Source organism: Neolamprologus brichardi, chromosome 17, assembly GCF_056152115.1.
Source record: "Neolamprologus brichardi isolate AB-2024 chromosome 17, ASM5615211v1, whole genome shotgun sequence".
NCBI lineage: Eukaryota > Metazoa > Chordata > Actinopteri > Cichliformes > Cichlidae > Neolamprologus > Neolamprologus brichardi.
Genome location: NC_142120.1, coordinates 5,937,087 through 5,958,669, shown reverse-complemented (window position 1 = coordinate 5,958,669; position 21,583 = coordinate 5,937,087). Strand labels below are relative to the sequence as shown.

General features: G+C 40.7%; 1 protein-coding gene across 3 annotated transcripts in view; it reads right to left on the bottom strand.

Annotated features, from left to right (window-relative positions):
- tafa5a (TAFA chemokine like family member 5a) overlaps positions 1–21,583 on the bottom strand; it is a 171,594-nt gene that overhangs the window by 14,743 nt on the left and 135,268 nt on the right. For all 3 annotated transcript variants that reach the window (XR_004843533.2, XR_004843534.2, XM_006780561.3), the window contains exon 3: positions 6,952–7,079. Coding sequence is in view for 1 of the 3 variants with exons in the window: in XM_006780561.3 (XP_006780624.1) it covers positions 6,952–7,079 (128 nt within the window). In the remaining 2 variants the exon portion in view is untranslated. The remainder of the gene's footprint in view (positions 1–6,951; positions 7,080–21,583) is intronic.

The following is a 21,583-nucleotide window of genomic DNA, read 5'->3' as shown; positions in this document are numbered from 1 at the left end:
TCATTCTCAACTAAAGCTGATGTAAGTGCATATTTATCGCCTTACATTAGTGCGGATGTGCTACATATATTGGCAGATGCAATAATATCCTGAGGTAACGGGGAAAAAAAACAAGGTGATGACGAACACGCGGCTCATCAGCGCAGTCGAGTAAATCTCCGGGGAGCTTGTTTACAGTCTTAGAGCTTATTTTTTGTAGAATTTCATATTCTGTTAGGTCACTCCTTCAGAGGAGAAACTTGTCATTGTTATCAGTGAGAAACCTGATTCTGAAATAAATGATATGCTGGAGCTTCACAGCTCTACCTCTGCTTGATATGCGTCCTGTTCAGCTGTGGTTAAAGTGCAACGCTGCTAAAAGTAACCTCCCTCAAAAAACGTCACTGTCAACACCGAGCTACGCACATATCAATCTTCATGCGTTTCTTCTGGAGCCGGCCTCTGAGAAATCCATACTGTAGTTTTATTGACAGGAACAACTGTGTACTCTCCAAAGCGGGGTCAGAGTAAGATAAATGCCTGGAGAGAGAGGGGACGAGGGGGAGGATGAGAGGAAAAACCGAAAAGAGAAAACGCCTGAATGCCTGGGAACGAGACAGGCGGCAGGCGAGGAAGTTATTTTTACTCCGAAGCACATCAAACGGTGACCGCTGAGATGAGTGACGTTGTGTAGGTCGAGAGAGGACGCGCGGCATTACGTCTAATCTTCCTTGCAACTCACGCTGCTGTGTTGCCGAGTAAAGTTAGAGAGGAGGTCAGCGGCGTCACCCTGAACAACAAGCCCCTCCCTTCCCCAAACCCTCTGGTTGACAGAGAAAACACAAACTCCCAAACATTTGACCAATACACGCAAACTGCCTTTTGACATTTGTTCAAAATAACCCTTTATGGGGTTACGGGGGCTGAGTCAGATTGACTTGGCTTAGTCAAATACCCATGAGGGATATGTCTGTTTGTCTGCATTGATGTTTTTGGGTTTTTTCGCACAAACACCTGACGGACAGGTCAGACATGCTCAGTGGACCGTGCACAGCTAACAGTCAACCTTGGGCAACAGTGGGGCGGCTGCAGTTTGGGTTTAACCTTGAAAAGCCTCAGGGAAGGCGCTATTTGTTCAAAGTTAAACATGGAAGGGAGTAAATGGTTTTTGTTTTTGTGAGTGACTCCCCTTTGGGTGAGCAGATAACAAGAGGTTATTGTAATTTTTGGGCTTGCTAGAATTGCCCTTAAACTTAAGCATGAGAAGTAAATGTCATTTTAGAGATTTCTCCGTGTGACTGAGTTTGAAGGTGTTGAAAAAATTCATACATTTTAAGAAGAGTTTTAAACAATGACCCGAGTCTGCTTGTTGGCAGTTATTATACTCCCTGACAGTGAAAGCTGGTAGAACCCACGTAAACACACACACACACGAGCGCGGACTGGCACAGATGAGTGCGCATAGCTGTCCAGCCATTTGACTGGCTGTCACCAAGTTTAAAGTAGCCAATGAAGCACGCACGAAATACCTGTCACATCCTGCGGATGAGAACTACATTGAGTGACATCCTGAGCAGGATAAGAAAAGTACATGTAGGCCAAAGCATGCAGGGCTACCCTGTGCAACAAAGTAGGGGTACATGGTCATGGATACCAGTATGGAAAACCCACAATAGCAGTCATCAGTTAGAGCCCGTTAGCATGCAAGCCTGAATGCACATGCCATTAGGCTTTCGGTCACACTGTGAGCACCAAGATTTGCAACACCTCATACGATATTTTATCTGACACGTATAATAAATGTTACAGCTACAGTGTGTGCATGCAGTATGTGTGTGGGATAACCTGCCCAGATAACAAGCTGCACTGTAGCTGGAACTTGTAACGGCTGTCACCGCAGTCTCCGCAACTGGGTTAACGTTCGGGTTTGTGTCTGGGCACGCGGAGACGCGCATGACTCACAACACAGGAAGGAAACCTGGTAGCAAACCATTCAGCATTTTTATATTTTATGCACTCTGTATGTACATGTTTGTTTTCTCAACAGGAAGGAATAAACAAGTTAGTCAGCTGATGACTAAATCATGACAGATGCATTAATGATACACCACTGGTCCTCAGTGTTCACGCATTGACATTCACAGATAGGGCAGTTATGTGTGTGTGTGTGTACGAGTGTGTGTGTGTGTTGCGTAACATGTTTCTCAAGCGAGACCTCTTTAATTGCCACAGTATAGACTCCGTGCATACAGGCGGGAGAGCAACAGTGTTTATGCTTCTTGTAAAGCAGATGTGGGGGTTGAAATCAATGGGAGGATGGTGTTTGTTGGGTAGGGAGGAGAAAGGAGGGGTGGAATAGAGGGTGAAGTGGAGAGGAGGAGACTTGGAGAGCTGGATGCAGCGGTGTAGAGGACAGGCGGGTGAATGAATTGGTGTCATCTTAGCTAGTAGAAGCCGTGGCTTCCCATCTGCTGCCATCATTAACAGTAAGAGCGTCCCTAATTTAAGCTAATTGCTGACATCGAGGAAGTAAACAAAGCGCGTTCAGTTTGGAGATGAGCTGAAGACAAGGAGGGTGAAAAGAAACATTTTCAGGAGGCTGTGAAATGGTTCCAGACTGCACTTGAAATCTTGTCAAGTACAGTCTGGAAAGAGGTGCTGAAACAGAGCATAAATGGCTATGCTAAACAGGGCTACATTGTTTTTTGCAAATAAGCAACAAGGATGATAAATTCATTTTCTTGCATTACCTAAGTGCGTTGTTCAGAGCTGCACTGATGAATATTTGTATAATATATACAATACATCATGAACGGTCCATTTATAATACAAAAGATTGTTGCCTGTAATGACTATCTATCTTGCCTCCCTGTAATTTTCTCCTTAGCTTAATGTATCATTTTAGCATCTTTCAACTCAGTGTTCAGAGACCATAGTGTTGGGTTCCAACATGGTTTCCACTTATAGTAGGCAACGCTTTTATGATATATGGGTGGCTGTAGCTCAGGTAGCAGAGCAGGTCATCCACTAATCAGAAGGTCGGTGGTTCGATCCCAGGCTGCCTCCTGGCTGCATGCCAAATATCCTTGGGCAAGATACTAACCCCATATTTGCCTACTGGTGGTGGTCAGAGGGCCCGGTGGCGCCTGTGTCTGGCAGCCTCGCCTCTGTCAGTGCGCCCCAGGGCAGCTGTGGCTACAATGTAGCTTGCCATCCCCAGTGTGTGAATGCATGTGTGAATGGGTGAATGACTGAATGTAGTGTAAAGCGCTTTGGGGTCCTTAAGGACTAGAAAAGCGCTATACAAATGCAGGCCATATGTTTAATATTTTTCTAGATGCCAACACCAGTGGACATCATTGGCATTTGGCTAACATTTATAGTATATTCCAGTTACCTACTCTGTATAAATATATTAAATGTTTTCCACATTAATTTAAAAGATGCTAAAATGACTGTATGAATACAAGTTATTGTTTATCTGCCATTTGAAAGAGCTATGAAACTATGAAATAATACTAAGCTAGCTGAAAGTGAATGAAATAGGCTAACAAATATGAAACTGCAAAGATATGTTGTAGTATTTTTTTATATAAAATTTATCTGTGGCAGACAGTACAAAAAATCTGATAAGGCAATATGTGTTTAGAAACTTCCTTTACTTTAGCCAACATGGCTTAAGTAAAGCATGGTTTCAGTATCCTTTGCTAATGTTAGCTGTATTGTATTTTGTGGTATGTTAATTTCTCAGGGACCACGTACAAGAACTGCTTCTTGTAATCTTCTACAAGAAGACATGCTTTGTACTATATTTAACTATTAGCTGATTTTAATCCTACTAGCTAATTTACATCCTACTTGCTAATCCTACTAGTAAGTTACTGTAGTTAGCAATGCAAAATTACTCTTTTTTTTCTGAGTGATTTGTATTTTACTTTAATGTAACCTGCATTCTGTCAAAATGCTTCAGCTTTATTTATAGAAATATGGTAGAGTAAAACATCTGGGTATCTCACTTCCGACAAATGCTTGCACCACAGCATCTACTGCTATCACTTTACCGGTGCCCATACATGTGTCCATACCAGGTCAGTTTTCTATTCAGCAGCTCAGTTCTAAGCTGTACAGGTAGCATCTTTGAATGATTTTTCTTTTCTTAATTTTTTTGTTTGTTTTCTTGCACAAACAACTGACACAGTGCACAGTCAAAAAAGAGAAACTTAAAATGTGTATGTGACTGTAAAATCCAAATGAATACTCTTAGTGGCCACTTTATTAGCTATCCCTGTTATAGTGCTCGCTAATGCAAATATCTAATCTGCTAATCATATATTAGCAATTCAATGCATTTAGGTAGGTAGGTGGACACTGTATAGACCTGTTGGAGCATCAGATTGTGGACGAAAGGTGATTTAAGAGGCTTTGAACTTGTTTGTTTGCTGGTTTGTTGGTGCTGGCACTTTCTAATGCAACCATCTCTAGGGTTTACAGAAAATCCCAAAATGATGAGACAAAAAAATCTAGTGAGCAGCAGTTCTCTGGGTTAAGCTTTTCTGGGTTAAGGCAGCAGTTACTCAAAAAAACAGTCGTTACAACCGAGGTATGTACATCACACAACATGTTGAACCCCGAACCAGATGGGCTGCAAGCAGCAGAGGACTACACCAGTTTTTGTGTTAAGTAGATTGACTGACAGAATGTATAACATTATATAACATTTTTTCTTTTCTTTAAATCCATGAAATAGCATTGTAAAATTGAAACTTCAAGTGTTTCACATTGAAAACCCAGATTCTTAAAGGTTCGGAAGTAGCCCAATCACTGTCTAATGTCAATAACAGTAAAAATATTTCAAGCCAAATAACTGAGGCTGAAAACAGTGATTTGAAATGTCTTTGCTATGCTTGCAGATCAGAGCTTTTATTGAGAACAAAGCTGTACTGTACAGGGTGGGCCATTTATATGGATACACCGTAATAAAATGGGAATGGTTTAAGGTCACGAGCAGTTGTCCAAGCATTTCACTGCATATCGTACTGTGTATGACTGTGTATGTGACAAATAAAATTTGATTTGATTTGATTTTGATTTGATTTGAATGGTTGGTGATATTAAAGTCCTGTTTGTGGCACATTATTATATGTGAGGGGGCAAACTTCTCAAGATGGGTAGTGACCATGGTGGCCATTTAGAAGTCGGCCATCTTGGATACAACTTTTGTTTTTTCAATAGGAAGAGGGCCATGTGACACATCAAACTTATTGGTAATGTCACAAGAAAAACAATGGTGTGCTTGGTTTCAACGTAACTTTATTCTTTCATGAGTTATTTACAAGTTTCTGACCACTTATAAAATGTGTTCAATGTGCTGCCCATTGTGTTGGATTGTTTCTCTTTTCTCTTTGGATTGTTTCTCTTTTCTCTGAAACAAAGTTTCTCTTTGTTTCAGCCATTGACATGTCGAAGAGGTTAACACGTGAGGAGCGGATGGAAATTGTGTTGATATCTGGTGAACGCAGTAACTGGGTCATTGCAGCAGATTTCAATGCAAGACACCCTACGAGACCACCCATCTCCCATGCTACAGTTAGCAAACTGCTTGCTAAGTTTCGTGAAACTGGTTCAGTGTTGGATTTGCCAAAATGTGGACGTAAGAAAACTGTCACTAATGAAGAAACCTCAGTGGCTGTCCTGGCTTCATTCTACAAGAGCCCACAGCGTAGCACTTGCCACATGTCACTGGAGAGTGGCATTAGTCGAACATCCCTTCGGCGGATTTTAGCTACTCACAAATGGCACCCTTACAAACTCCAGCTACTGCAGCATGTCAACGAGAATGACCCAGATCGGCACACAGAATTTGCAGAATGGGCAAAACAAAAATTGGAACAGGACCCTCAGTTCACGCAGAAGATTTTGTTCAGTGATGAGGCAAACTTTTATGTGAATGGTGAAGTTAACAAACAAAACTACCGCTATTGGTCTGACACTAACCCACATTGGATGGATCCCTCCAAGACTGTTGTAACAACAAAAGTGATGGTTTGGTGTGGTATATGGGGTACAGCGATAGTGGGTCCATTCTTCATCGATGGAAACCTCAAGGCTGCTGGATATTTGAAAGTGCTACATGATGATGCGTTTCCCTCTTTATGCACTGAAGCTGGCATGTTCCCTGAGTTTTCCAACAAGATGGTGCACCACCACATTATGGGTGCCAGGTTCTTACATGAACAGTTTCCTGGAAAGTGGATTGGTCGTCGTGGGCCAGTTGAATGGCCCCCAAGGTCTCCCAATCTGACCCCCTTAGACTTTTATCTTTGGGGTCATCTCAAGACAATTGTCTATGGTGTGAAGATACGAGATGTGCAGCACCTGAAACTACAGATACTTAATGCATTTGGCATTTCTCCTGCAGTGTTGCTATCAGTGTGTGAAGAGTGGGAGAAGAGGGTTGCATTGACAATCCAACACAATGGGCAGCAAATTGAACACATTTTATAAGTGGTCAGAAACTTGTAAATAACTCATGAAAGAATAAAGTTACGTTGAAACCAAGCACACCATTGTTGTTCTTGTGACATTACCAATAAGTTTGATGTGTCACATGGCCCTCTTCCTATTGAAAAAACAAAAGTTGTATCCAAGATGGCCGACTTCTAAATGGCCACCATGGTCACCACCCATCTTGAGGAGTTTGCCCCCTCACATATACTAATGTGCCACAAACAGGACTTTAATACCACCAACCATTCCCATTTTATTACAGTGTATCCATATAAATGGCCCACCCTGTACAATGAGTCAGCTTGTCAAAATGCTCTCTTAACCTTTACTTTTTAATTACTGTTATTTTGTTTTAAAAAAGCGTCCTTGGTTTGGTTGCACACTTCAATTGGTTTTCTAAGCACATCAACCAGCTTGTGAGTGGTTTTGTGTAACCTGAGGCACTAAAAGAGAGCCTGAACTCACCGTAGTGGTTTTAACTCGGCCTCCGGGCTGCGTACAAGTCCAGCCAGATCTATTGACTAACAGGTCGCAACCCTCGTCCTCCAAACACGGCACCATCTCACACCATTGCTTTTTCCGAACAATACCAGCTGCGGAGGAGACACAGAGAGAAAAAGAGTGATTAGGAGAGTGACCTGGGGGGTTCGGGGGGGTGAAATAAACAGATGAAGAGAAATGATAGGGAGAAGTCAATGCAAAGATGTAACGATTAAGACAGAAGAAGAGCGAGTCGGGGAATGACAGATGGAGAAAGACAGATACGGGCAAAGTTATAACAGGATTGAAAAATGATGGAAAAGCAGAGATGTGAAAAAAATGTAGAAATATAAATGGAAAAAAGAAGGAGCAATGTGGTGGTGGTGGGGTGAGAGATGAGATGTGGAGGTAGATGAAGAGCAATGAAGTAAAGGGACAATTGAGAGGTATGAACGCAGACGATGACAGTGAGAGATGAGGGAAAGATGGGGAGAATCAGACAGATGGAGTGAAATGGAGAGAGCTGTGATCAGTCAGGTAAATAAAATCAAACATCTCAAATGATATTTAGAAGGCTTTACAGCCATCTTGCCTTCAGCAACATTTCAACCAGGATGATATATTTTGTTAGCACGCCACCTAAATTTTTACCACAAGGGATTTAAAAAACAAAATAAAAACAATTCATATGTTAAATACAATCTGGGACATTCGGTGCGCATTTTGTCATAGCTGTATGACAAATGTTTTTCCAGCACTGCTCTGCTTTATTGAAGTTTCAGACTCCAGTTAGTTAGTTTCTACTCGTCTCTCAAAAGCAATAGGATTCAGGCCATTACATAGAGGCTGAACACGTACTAGGCTTCACTGACAGACTGAGACACAGTGACAAGACTGATAAATGTATCGACAACTGAAGCAGGCTTCTGTCAATTCAAAGAAAGTGTTGTTGGAGGTGCAATATATTCTTTCACCTGCACTTACGCTGGCATAGGTTCCCAGTCATCCCTGTCTTTAGTGCTTGAGTTGAAGGCAAATAGCATCTTATTTTAATTCTACTTTTCCTGGTGAATATTGGAGATTTTTTGTTTGTTTTGGACATTCTTAATATATTTTGTGTCCCAAAAAGTGGCAGTACTGCTGCTCACTGCATTGAGCAGGTCCTTGTTGCATTGCAGGCATTGTGTGTTACACTGTCACACTATTTTTCTATCTATCCACAGTAATGTGAAAAGAAATAACACAAGGGTTTGATATATATTGGAAAAATATTTGTACAATGTTGTGTTTTTTTGCTTGGAAAACACAAGACAAACACAAAGTTTGTTCAATTCTAATAGTCAACACTCAGTGTGACCACCTGTTTTTCAGTTTTATTGTCTTTTCCTTTAAATAGTCTTCAGAATATTTCTCCAGGCTTCTTAAAAGACATTCAAAGCTCTTCTTTGGATGTTGGCTACCTTTTGTTCTGTTCTCTGTCAAGATGATCCCACAATGCTTCAACAATGTTGGAATCCCGGCTCTAGGAAGACCAGTCAATGATTGACTATTTAAATTTGTGTTTTATTATCCAGGCATGCTTTTACTGCATTGGCAGTGTACTTGAGATCGACACCACAGGCTGAAATGAAGCCCCAAACATGACGGCACCTCCACCGTGTTTTGCAGATGATTGTAGACACTCACTGTTGTAACTCTCTTGAGCTCCTCCGTACATACTGATGAAGGTATGTGGATTTATCACTTTATAAGACCTGTTTCCAACAATTTTTAGACCAGTCCTTGTATAATTTTGCATATTTTAGATTTTTCTTGAATGGCTGCTTGGCAGCCACCTTACACTGAGGTCATTTCTTATGAGCCTGACAAGCTAAAGGCCAGATGTGTCTCTCAGATCCTGTGTCAGGTCTTTGCTGGATATTTTTTTCCCTTTTCTTAAGGACATGGCTTTCAGGTCCAGTTAATTTGCTGTAGATAGTACTATATGACATTTGTCCTCCACTTGTTCAGTTTCCTCAGATTTCTTTTATTAAGGGCACATTGCACACCATACTGAGTTATGCCAAGTTTTGGAATCATCTTGTTGGAGCTAAAATATTATTATTATGCCTGTCAAACTGTGTTATCATCGGTATCATTTTCTGTAGATTTAAATAAAGAAATCAGAAACAAATTATGTGATTTTGCCACAGGCTGGTAGTAACAACGTATCTAAAGATACAATTTGGAATTGTTTCTTTGCTCAGTTTTTCTGTTATGCATGGATGTGTCTCTTTTTTGTGCTTGAATAGGTCAGTTTTATGTAGCTTTAAGATTAAAAATACATTCCTCTGAAAATGTTCAAAAAAGCAGGTAATGTCCAAAGAAAAAGTTTAGAAAGCTGGAGAACTGTTGCTCAAAACCACTTTAAGATATTGCACGGCAGTCTGACTCACTGGAGGGAAAACATAATGAAATGGGTGGCTAGAGATATTTGCGCAGTACTTTTAAAATTCGATGGTTTTTCATCACAAAAGAACCCCGTAATTGTATTTATCATGACGTACAAACACGGCCATCCAATAGGTGATTTTAATATCTGCAGTTTTCAATTGTAAATAAGCTTCCGTTCAGGGGTTCAGCTTATTTCTTACTGAGTTTTCGACTGTAAGTCATCCATCATATAGCCCCACTAAGTTATCAGGAGTCTTCATTGTCTTCAGCTGCAGCAGAAGTTTGTGAGTTATAGAAAATCAGACAAGATATATGCAGCTAGCTGCTTTCTGTGACAGGCCATGCTGCAGAATGAATCATCAATAAGCATCATCAAAGGATCACAAATTTACATTAAACCCGTGGCTTTGGAAAAGAGCCTCTATGATAACATATTAGCACCAGATTGCATAATAGCAGCTAGGATGAATTTACTGAATATTAAATGAGTAAATAAATGAATATTTCATTTTCATGTCTGGCATTTACATGTCCCATCCCTTACTAATGTGTTATTCAGACACGTTACCTAACAACAAACCAAACACGACACGTTAACCACCATCGTGCAACATCGGAATCACCCAGACACGCACATAAACGTAAACAAATGTAAACATAAACAAAAGGCTACCACAGATAACGCTCTAGGAGATATTTCATTATGGAAATCCAACAAATATACATACACATAAACACAGACCCCTAAACCTAAAGCATAATACATGTGACATCTGCATGTACTCGTGACAACCATTTCAAATTTCATCCATCTACCCAACATCTTCGGAAGCATGTTTCCCTTCCTATGTTTTAGAAAGATATTAAGAAAGTGGGAAAACGCAGTCAAAATGACATCAAATTAAAGCTGCATTCCCAATCGCAACTCCAATCAGGAACAGGAACTTTTTAAACAACATTTGTCATAAACTGTGATGTAAAGGACAATTTGAAATCTGTTTAACTCAAAACATGAAAATCTCCGGTGACATTAAACGTGTCCCGTGCGGATTTCCTTATAAACAAACATTATTATTGTAAACAAAAGCTTGACAAGATTTCTCAAAAATAATGGCTGCTGGAGGAAAAATAGATAATAAAAGAAAAAAAACAAACAAACTAAGGGTCACTATGTATGTGGTGTAATAGGTTGCTTTTACAACCCCCTTTAAAGATAAGGTGTTTAATCAAGGCCTCGTGGTTTGGCTTGGCTCTCAATCTTTACAACTGAAAAGCTGTGTTTGAGAAAAAATATTAAAGGATGAAAACCATGCAACACACATCCACATGAACATGTAAATCAGAGCCACAAAAATGAAAAGGAGATGAACTGAGACAGATAGATGAGAACGGATGAAGACAAAGTAGAGGAAGAGCGTATCTAGATAACATTCTTGACCATTACAGGATATGGGCGAGATAAAGTAAGAAGGATACATTCATACTCATATCAGTATGCATTCATGGATTGAAAATTGTATTCTTTAATGGGTAACAGTGAAACCTAGAATGAATTGTAGTGCAAACATACATCATATTTTTTTTCACCGCGTATTCGCTGTCTTATAAAACGGGTGGGAATTGTGCTCGCTTCCGTATCTATAAATTTCCCCGAAGGGCACCTTCAGTAGCTGTAATAACCTCGCATGCAAATCATCGGCGAGCATGCTTCTCGATGTTAATACCTTATCGCCATAAACAATATTTATATAGCAATCAATCTATAGAATATGCATACCTTATCGAGCGCTACATTGCCAAATAACGCAAGTACCGTGAACACAGTGTCAGCTCAGTAAAACGGGAGCTTCAAATTGACGTCCGTGTGAAGCATTGTTATTATTGAGTGCGTTTTGCTGACATGCTGCTTCAGGTTGAATTACTTGGCGCTGCTGCATTTCGCCTCAAGGCTAGCTGCACCCAAGCAATATAAACTATGTTTAACTTCACTATTTTTACTTCAGGGACAAAGTTTCACAAGGCAAAAGAAAGCAATTTCAAACAGTTCAAAATCTGAAACCTATTAAAAACTGTCAGCATATGTGCATAAGCGCATTGCCCTGTCATTCTGCGGAAGATGCATTTCAAAAGTTATTGTTGCAGTTTGCCTGTTAAACAGTTCACTGGCTATCAATCTCTAGACATCTAGAGGTGCTAAGTATCTGTATGATCAGTATTGTTGATCCTCCTTAAAGCCTTCCTGCACCCCTGCCCGGTTCAGTAGGCTTTGAAATGAAGTGCTCGTCATATGGTGTCTGAAACCACACTATCCTGATTATTTCTCATGTCACAAGTGGACAGTGGTGACTGACAATGTTGGTGATTTTTCCTAGCCCAATAATCTCTGCATCAGGCATAAGCTGGCTTGAACTTTTCTGTTTTTTCAGTTCTTACTTCCATCACTGTTCACATGTACAAATGAGCAAAGAACCCGGAGTCCCTTTATGTTAAGCTTTTCCAAAGGTTTGTGCTGTTATTCCCACTGGAACAATTACTGAATCTCAGCTTGTCACAAAATAAGCTATAAAAACAGACGTGATTAGAGGAACACTTCTTACAAACTAGTAACTTTGAAGAATTCCCTTGCCTTTACATCTTCTCTAACAAGCTTTTCCTTACAGGTGTTCCTAAGAGATGTCATTTATATCCTTTATGTTTTACATGCACATAGTTCACATGAACTGTAACAGGTGTCGTCTCTCCATTTTGCACATTGATATTATACTATTATTTATATTTTGGGGGCAGCGGTGGCTTAGGTCAGTGGTCCCCAACCACCGGGCCTCGGACCGGTACCGGTGAGTCGTTTGGTACCGGGCCGTGAGAGTTGAGGCTCAGGTGTGAAATGTATGGTTTTCAGGGTTCTTATCGGTTTTCAGCGTTATTTTGTTATCGTTTTGACTGTTAACTTGGTTTACCTGGGTCTTTTCACGTGTGTTATGAATAAATCTTCTTTTTTCGGTACCGGTACTAGTTTTATTTTGCTGTATTTATCCACGACACCTTAAAGGCCAGTCTGTGAAAATATTGTTGGGCATAAACCGGTCCGTGGCGCAAAAAAGGTTGGGGACCGCTGGTTTACTCGGTTTTCCTTGGTCTTTTCACGTGTGTTGCGAATAAATTTTCTTTTTTTCGGTACCGGTACTAGTTTTATTTTGTTGTATTTATCCGCGACACCTTAAAGGCCGGTCTGTGAAAATATTGTCGGGCATAAACCGGTCCGTGGCGCATAAAAGGTTGGAGACCGCTGGCTTAGGTGATAGAGCTTGTCATCAACCAATCGGAAGGTCGGTGGCTTGAATTTTGGCTTTACCTGCCCGTTTGCCACAGCATCTTTGCGCACAATACTGTACCCTAAGTTGTCTCTGATGCTTTCAGAGTGTCAGTTTGTGTGTAAATGTTAGATAAAAGTGTTTAGGTATAGATACAAGATATGAATGTGTGTATAATATTGGTTACCTGAGACTTCCAGTAGAAAGAGCTTTGAGTGCTACTATTGCTGGATATTTCAAAATCTTTTCTTTTCAGATCTATTTTGACTTGTTTTAAATTTGGTTTTGGTTGTCCGATTCCAAAAGTTTCTTCTTTTTTTCAGCTGTTCCTCGATGGACAAGCGAAAGTTGGGTTCAAGTTCATATAATATTAAAATGTCCACTCCAGCTTCAGCTTGCTGGCAGATGGGCTCATATAATCTTTCATTTAATGAAAGATTCATCGTTGACTCCGACCTCCCTTGTCCCCGAGGCAGCAAAGCAACCCCAAACCATAGCATTTTTTAACTACCATCCTTCACAGTCTCTGCAGGCATCCTCAGCTTCTTTCTTCTGTTTTTCTGTAGGCCTGAGAGAGCTCTTTAGATCATGGTAGAGCACAAACTTCAATAGGAAAAAGGGTAAGAAATCCTTGATGGGAATAAATCAGACAGGTTCCACCTATTACTCTGTAAAAGAGCTCAAATATTATGGATGTACTAAATAGATGGGTGTGCTAACTCTGTCCATGTGTTTATTTGGTTTTGTGTAATTATACTGAAGACGCCATCTTTATATGTTGACAGCGTTCCAAAGATAAATGGCGACAAGCTTTTGCCTCAGCTACCTGTTGCCGTGACCCTACAATCGTCTGAATTAGCATCCCAGCTGCTCCTTTTAACAGCTGCATTCTTCAAGTTCAAAGTTCAAGGAAATTCTTGAGTCTAACAAGTATTTTCAACATTTTTCTCAAGAAAACCTCCAAAACAAACATTCAAAATTGCATTGTACTTCCATGCGTGGGCAATAAAAAGTTTTCTATTTCTACCCTAACATGCTCTATCCGAACTACAAAACATTTGTTTTCCTTTTAATAATACCAACCTAATCTGTTTAAGATTTTTTAAATATAGTCTTTTGTGGAATAATGTCCTTGTGTGATGTCTGAGGAACGCTAGTGTCACTGACAAATTTCCAGTTTATGTGCGAGTACAAAAACTTCTGAATAAACAGAACTACTCGGCAGCAGTAAGTGTAATGTAGCAGAAATGATGTAAAGCAGGCATTTGAAGATGCAAAGGGGAAGCAAGAGAGCAGAAGGGAAAATTAAAGGACATATTGTAAACAAACTATTCACTTGGGTGAAGCGAAAATCATGTCAGATGTAATAGCTGGAGGCCTGGCAGTGCTCTCAAGAGTTTCTTTTTTCTTCTTCCTTTTGTTATTTAATCCATTACTGTGAATCTGTCTAATGAATGTTGTCATCAAGGTCACTAAACAATTCACAAACGGGTTTTGTTTAACTTCTGAATTACCATCCAGTAGGGTGACCCTCAGCTGATGAAGATGTATCGTGATGTCTGGTAAATATCAGTAATGAGGGAATGAGTGCTGTTATATATGCGCGTGTACAAGTGGTATATTACAAGTGTCATTTTTGACAGCGAGAACTATAAAACAGCTCCATCAGTGATGACAGTCGAGAGATAAGTTATCACACTTGTGTCAGATGAATGATGTTAAGATTTAATAATGAAGCCACGGAGACATTTCAGGTTGACATAACAGATTTCCAGCTGGTTTTCAAGTGTGATTAATGGAGAATTGTCCTATTGACTTTTTAAGTGGAAATAATCACCATTTAACATCATTTTTGCATTTTTTAAAAATATTACCAGTAGGTCAAAAAGCCAAAAAAAGCTCCACCGAATATCACCGGTTTTCATTAATTACAGTCACTAACATTTAGCATTATAACTTGCAGGTTCCTGTTATATGGAATTAAAAATTGTAAAAGCCCTTTTGTATGACTTTGAGCAGCTGGACTTCAACAGTTACGCATAAATGTTTGTAGCCCGAACCTCTCTAGATGCTGTGAGATGTATTTGACCTAAACTTCTTCAGCTACATCCTTATTCTTAAGATAAGACAACCTTTGTTAGTACCAGTATCTATCAACCAGCCCGTTCTCACTCCCGAGGCGTAACATGGCGATGTTTTGTCACGTCCCACGGCGTTCCTGAGGAACGCGAAAGGAGACCTTCGGCGTTGTTATGGTACGCGGAGGGTTATGGCTGAAATCCAGTGCAATGACGCTCCCGCGGTAATAGACGTTCCAGCCCTGTATTCCAGCCCTAAACCTAACCTTATCCCTAGCCCTAACCATAACCTTTTTCCTGAACTTAACCAGGGCTTTAATTATGTTAAATAGCGTGTTTCTAAGGGATTTGAAGAAAAAGAGCGAACATGTGTAGATTGAGTCCATATGGTTCTCATATTTCCTCATTTTTCCGAAGTCGTCATTCAGGAACGTCGTGGATAGCCGAAAACGTAATATGTTGACGATTTGTCACCTAGCGTAAAATGTTACGCTTTGGGAGTGAGAACGCGTTGCTATCAACACAAAAAATAGCAATAATGCTATCAGTCAACTTTGTCTATAAGTAAATCGTAAATGTATCTCTATTTATGTATTTTGTGTATAAGCGCCATCAAATGGCAAGAAAGTTTTTAACGGTAGTTGATACAAAATAATACAAAAAGAAAAAGCAGCAATTTGGGATGCACCAGTTTAAGTGTCTCTAGTTCCACTGCGATAATGATACCACAGCTTTAGGTGTATGTGGACACTGAACACCAGCTTTAATAAGATCCTCACTGTGAGGAAGACACTGAGAATATTTTTTATGTGCAAAGCAAAATTAGGATTGGTCTAAATCACTGCTTTCCTGACAATCAATGACAACGGGTGCAAAAAACCATTACCTGTGAAAACCCTGTGTATTCCACCCAGGGTGTTTTTGTCATTTTGTATTATTAATTATGTTTAGTCTTAAGTTTATTCTATAGTACCTTGGTTGTTCTGTTTAGCTTTTGTTTATTAGATTCCCCTTGTGCCCTCTGCATGCCTGTGTTTATGTGCTTGTATGAGTTCTTGTGCGTTGTTTCCCCTCCTTGTGTTTTATTCCATCATGTTTATCCATGTTTCCCCCGCCCGTCATGTCTGCTCTCTCCCTCTCGTCTGCCTCTCCTCCACTCCTCCATCATGATCCTCCGTGTTCCGTCTTATTGTGAAGGTCTCGTTTTTCCATGTTCATTCTGTTCAGTTTTGCTTCCCCTCTCTTGTTATGGTTATCCGTGTAAGATGTGCTATCCGTCTGTGTATTTATGTCAGCGTCTTCCTCTGTCCTGTGTCGCAGTCTCCCTCATACCCATCTGTGTGTTCTGGTCCTAGTTTAGTCTCTAGTGTTCCCAGTTTAGTTTTCTGTATTTCCTTCTGTCCAGCCATAAAACTGATTTCGAGTTTACTTTTTGCCTGCCTGTCGAGTCTGCATTTGTGTCCAATCCTGCCGGATCCACACACAGATCAGTTATTTAGATTGTTTCACTTCAGCTCATTGTGAAAGTCATTGCTGCATATCGCTGTAATTTATGTTCGTGTTGCTTTATGTTATCCCTGCTCTCCGTCAGTGCACCTCGCCATACTTGCGCCAACATGGAGTGGAGCAAGAGGAACAGTTGGCGTAGCAAGCATGAAATACCTCCAAACTGATGACTCACTGCTGCTTCCATTGCTGATGTATTGTATAGAGAAGACAGAACATCATAGTCTATATTGACAAAAGAACTGTGCCACCTGCGCATTACACCTACGTGAGCTGCTCGGCCATGGAAAGCTGTGCCATGAAGCTCCAGGCTCACGGTGTTAGTGCTGATGTTAATGCCAGAGATTTGTTACTCTGTAGTTATTCTAATTATTGAGAAGAGCATTGGCGAGAAGAGCGCTTTGCGCAGTCTGCTACTTCATGGCTGAGCTGCTAAACCACAGGAAACAGATTTGTTGCAATTGTGCCATCCTATTAGAGTACCACACTCAGGTTCAAAAACTCTTTAAAATGAACCGTTCTTTGACAAATGTCTGTAAAGGCAGACTGCATGGCTAGGTGTTTGATGGCAAGGAGACAGAAAATACCTGAAATCAAAATTAAGAGGAGTCGCTCAACAATTTTGTTCATAAATGGTAAATGGCCTGTATTTGTATAGCTCTTTAAGTGTAGAACAGAATTAAATAAATCAGCTCCAGCTGTCACTGATACCCGTCAGCTTTTTGAATTTCAAAGGCAGAGTTAGTGCAAGATGCATCAGCATTTATTTTCAATCTTGAGCTTTAAAGAAAAACTATAAAGAAAAACATCCAGCAACCATTTATAATGAGAAATCATAAAACATAAAGTTGGGTGGGTCTTGCATGACTAACTAAACTGATCTCGCTTGCATAGTGACCCTGTTAGCATTCAACCATATTACTGCTCTGATATGGCGCTGGTGTGAGGGCAGTGGCTTATGTTGAAACTTATTAGATTCAGGGGTGATAAAAACATCCCACACATGAAAAGCGGGCAGGCATGGACAGAAATAAACACACGGACACACATAAAGGTTTCAAGCTATGCACATGTCAGGGAACGTATCAGCCTCGGTTTCATCAGCGGAAGATAAGACGTGGAGAGGGGAGAACATTATTAAACCCTCCATAGGACACTTATCTTCCCACCAAATGGTAGATCACACTCATGTCAACAGCCAGCATCTTGCCCTAATAAATTCTGTCTAACGCCAAGCCTGAGATGACAGGAGAAAGATGGGCTTGTGTCTGTGTCAGAGAGAGAGAGTGGGAGAGAGGGGAAAGAAATACAGCAAGAAAAATGACGAAAAAGAAAGAAGACCTAAAGACACATCCAGTCGGATATAATAAATGTAGTTCAGCATGCTACGGTACTAAGATAAGAAGATGGACTAAGATAATTGCAAGCTGTACAGATCAGATATGGTCTGAGGGGGTAGCAGAATCAGCAGAGTGTCAAAGGCTGCTGATGCTGGACACCAGATATGGCTGGGCTGCACTTTACTATTATTTTTTTTTTTATAAAAGTGGAATTTCCAAAACATTTAAACACACGTATGTGGAAAAAAATAAACATAACATAGTTACTGTGGCTGGTAGCAGAGGACACGAACCTCTACCCTCCTTCCCTTTTTTAAGCGCATCCATATTTTTTTCTCCAAAAAGAAATGAAATGAAGTAAACGCTGAGGTTATGAAGATAATCATTCAGAGTTGAGTTCAATTCAATTTCAATTCAATTCAATCTTTATTGGCAGACTTCATGTCCATAAAAACAAGACAGAACCCCCCCCCCCCCCCCCCCAACACAAGGTATAAACCATTAAATATATATAAGTATATAAATAAGTATATAAAGCATTTGTAAAAATATAAAACCATAACATACATAAAACACAATTACTTAAAATAAATCAATAAATACACAAACACTTTAACCAGTGCTTTCTCAGACTGGATGAGTAACGGGAACCACTCACTGTCGGATCTGTAAGTGCTAAAATTATACTGTTCCTCGAACCATCCAGTCGTTCTCTAAAATTGAACATTAACTTTCTTAAAAGTGCTTTAAAAGTCCAAACACCCACAGCTACAAACATCTGGCTGGCACTACCCCTTCTAGGTATCCTGCAAAGGATTCTCATTGCATCATTATATGCAACATGCAGCTTCAGCATGCTACATTGTTTGTAGGATGACCACAAGGGGGCAGTATATAGCGGTGTACAATACGCTTTAAACAAAGCCACTTTAACTGGAAGTGAACAAAAGCTGAATTTGCATGCAATAGTATTTGCCTGCACAGTTGTTTGCCACATAACTGTAGTTCTTAAGCTGTTGGCCATAGAGATGTCTGACCTCTGTTGAATATAAAGGAAGTAATGGGCACTTGCCTTTGTGGTGTTCAAAGTACCAAAAAACCCTACATGTGAAAAATTCTGTAGTAATATCTCGCAACACCCAGTTACTCCAAAAACATAAAATCCACAAAGCACTTGTGGAAACACCATCAAAGATGAGAGCTTGTTACAATGTCAGGACTACAGGAAACATTACCTTCTACATGGAGATATGGCTGCTGTGGCTAATTTGGTGGTGTCATGATCCAGCGTTTTAAGTTTAAGTTTATTTTGATATTCATGGTCTATTTTTAAGTTCATTCGATTATCTAAGTTCATTTGTTTATTTAGATTCCCCTTATGTCTTCTACCCCTGTGTTTTGGTCTCCTTTTGCCCTTTATGTGTTTCATGCTGCGTGTCTTATGTCGTCAAGGTTATATTGTCTTGTCTGTGTCTCATGTTCCTGTTTATTTTGAAGGTCTGTGTCCTATGTCAGCGTAGTCAACTTTGCTTCCTTTGTCTCGTTATGTCAGATTAGTGTCAGCTGTTTCCCCCTGTGTTCCCACTTCCCCTAATCACCTCCTGTGTATTTAAGTCCTCTGTTTTCAGTGTGTCACGGTCAGGTCGTCTGTGTTCACGCCACGTTTTCCATGCCATGGTTCATGTCTAGGTTTTTCTTGTTGTTTATTTAGTTCTCCCAGTTTAGGTTGATGTTAATTTACTTCAGTTTGCCTTGCCCTTTCTTTGTACCTTTTTTACCAGCCTTATTAAACGGCTCGCTTTTTGTTAACATTCAAGTTCTGTTCCCTGTTCCTTGGAGTCTGCGTTTTGGGTCCTTTTTTCAATTCATACAGTCTGCCCTCACCAGACTGTGACAGGTGGAAAGAAGATTTTAACATGAAACTGCTCACTAGAGTCCCAGTTTTTTTTAAATTTGGAAATTAGAATTTGTTGATATTTTGAGCACCACATTTACTCCCATTATATTCAAGAGAAGGCAGACAGACAGTTCTAGAGCTATCACCAACTTTCTGACAAGGCAATTGAATGTTATCGAGACATGCCACAACACCAACCTGAAACCTGTGCGAGTGCTTTTTTTTTTTAACTTGTTAGGATCAACTGAGATATCAAAATAAGAGCAATATCTTTTGCCACTTAGTAAAGGAACTGCAGGTTGTGATGTGAAACCCTCCTTGTAAGCGTTTCGACCATCATCTTATGCGCTCATTGGTGCTTATCTTATTATCAAAGTGGGTTTCTTACTTTTGTTCAGGTTATATGAATATGTAAAAGCAAGGTTGCTAAGCACTTGTCTGGATTCTGAGTGTAAGCACTAAATATGAACTTCTGTGTATATAGATAACAACAGATTTGTGATTTTCACTGTTTTAATCGCCGTATTATCACAAACAGATTGCACGTAATTACCAAATTTACCCCATTAAATTGCAGACTAACTCTTACTGATCTTGTTTTAACGCTGTTTTGATGTCAATTGGCTGCAAATGGTTGCAGTCCTGCTCCCTCTACTTGAAGAGGAAATGAGATTTCAAGTTCATTGCAAGAATGTAGTATCTTATTATGGTTTTGTATTTCTCTATAATGTAAAACAGTCTACCTCTAACATTATTTCTCAGCTCTGTACTCAAAGCCTTTTTAATGCCTCCTTCCACTGCAAAAATGCATATACAGAGTGTATCAAAAAGAATTACTCAATTTCAAAGTGCTTTCATTCCGCAGCTGTTCCCTAGTAACAATCAAAAAATGTACTGTTAGAAAGACCGGATTTGTGAGTTTCATGTGGTTGCTGGTAGGTAGTGTAACAGCGTCCAGAGGGCGACACGTGAGTGCTTGATAACATTCAAAGTTTTGTACGTAAAACTTTATATTCAGTCATGTATCTTAAAAATTACTGCAAGCTTCTATGCCCAAAAAAAAAAAAAAAATATCCATCCATCCATCTTCATCCGCTTTATCCGAGGCCAGGTCGCGGGGACAGCAGCCTAAGCAGAGAGGCCCAGACCTCCCTCTCCCCAGCCACCTCCTCCAGCTTATCCGGGGGAACACCAAGGCGTTCCCAGGCCAGCCAAGAGATATAATCTCTCCAGCGTGTCCTGGGTCTGCCCCGGGGCCTCCTCCCGGTGGGACATGCCCGGAACACCTCACCTAGGAGGCGCCTAGGAGGCATCCTTGTCAGATGCCCAAACCCCCTCAGCTGGCTCCTTTCGATGTGGAGCAGCAGCGGCTCTACTCTGAGCCCCTCCCGGATGGCCGAACTTCTCACCCTATCTCTAAGGGAGAGGCCAGCCACCCTTCGGAGGAAGCTCATTTCTGCCGCTTGTGTCCGCGATCTCGTTCTTTCGGTCACTACCCACAGCTCGCGGCCATAGGTGAGAGTAGGGACGTAGATCGACCGGTTTATTGAGAGCTTCGCTTTTACACTCAGCTCCCTCTTCACCACGACGGACCAGTGCAGCGTCCGCATTACTGCAGCTGCAGCCCCAATCCGTCTGTCGATCTCCGGCTCCCTTCTCCCATCACTCGCGAACAAGAACCCGAGATACTTGAACTCCTCCACTTGGGGCAGGAACTCATATATATATATAGGGGTGGCTGTAGCTCAGGTGGCAGAGCAGGTCAGCCACTAATCAGAAGGTCGGTGGTTCAATCCCAGGCTGCCTCCTAGCTGCATGCCAAATATCCTTGGGCAAGATACTAACCCCAATGTTTGCCTACTGGTGGTGGTCAGAGGGCCCGGTGGCGCCTGTGTCTGGCAGCCTCGCCTCTGTCAGTGGCTACAATGTAGCTTGCCATCGCCAGTGTGTGAATGTCTGAATGTAGTGTAAAGCGCTTTGGGGTCCTTAAGGACTAGAAAAGCGCTGCAGGCCATTTACCGTGTATATGTGTGTGTATGTGTATACATATAT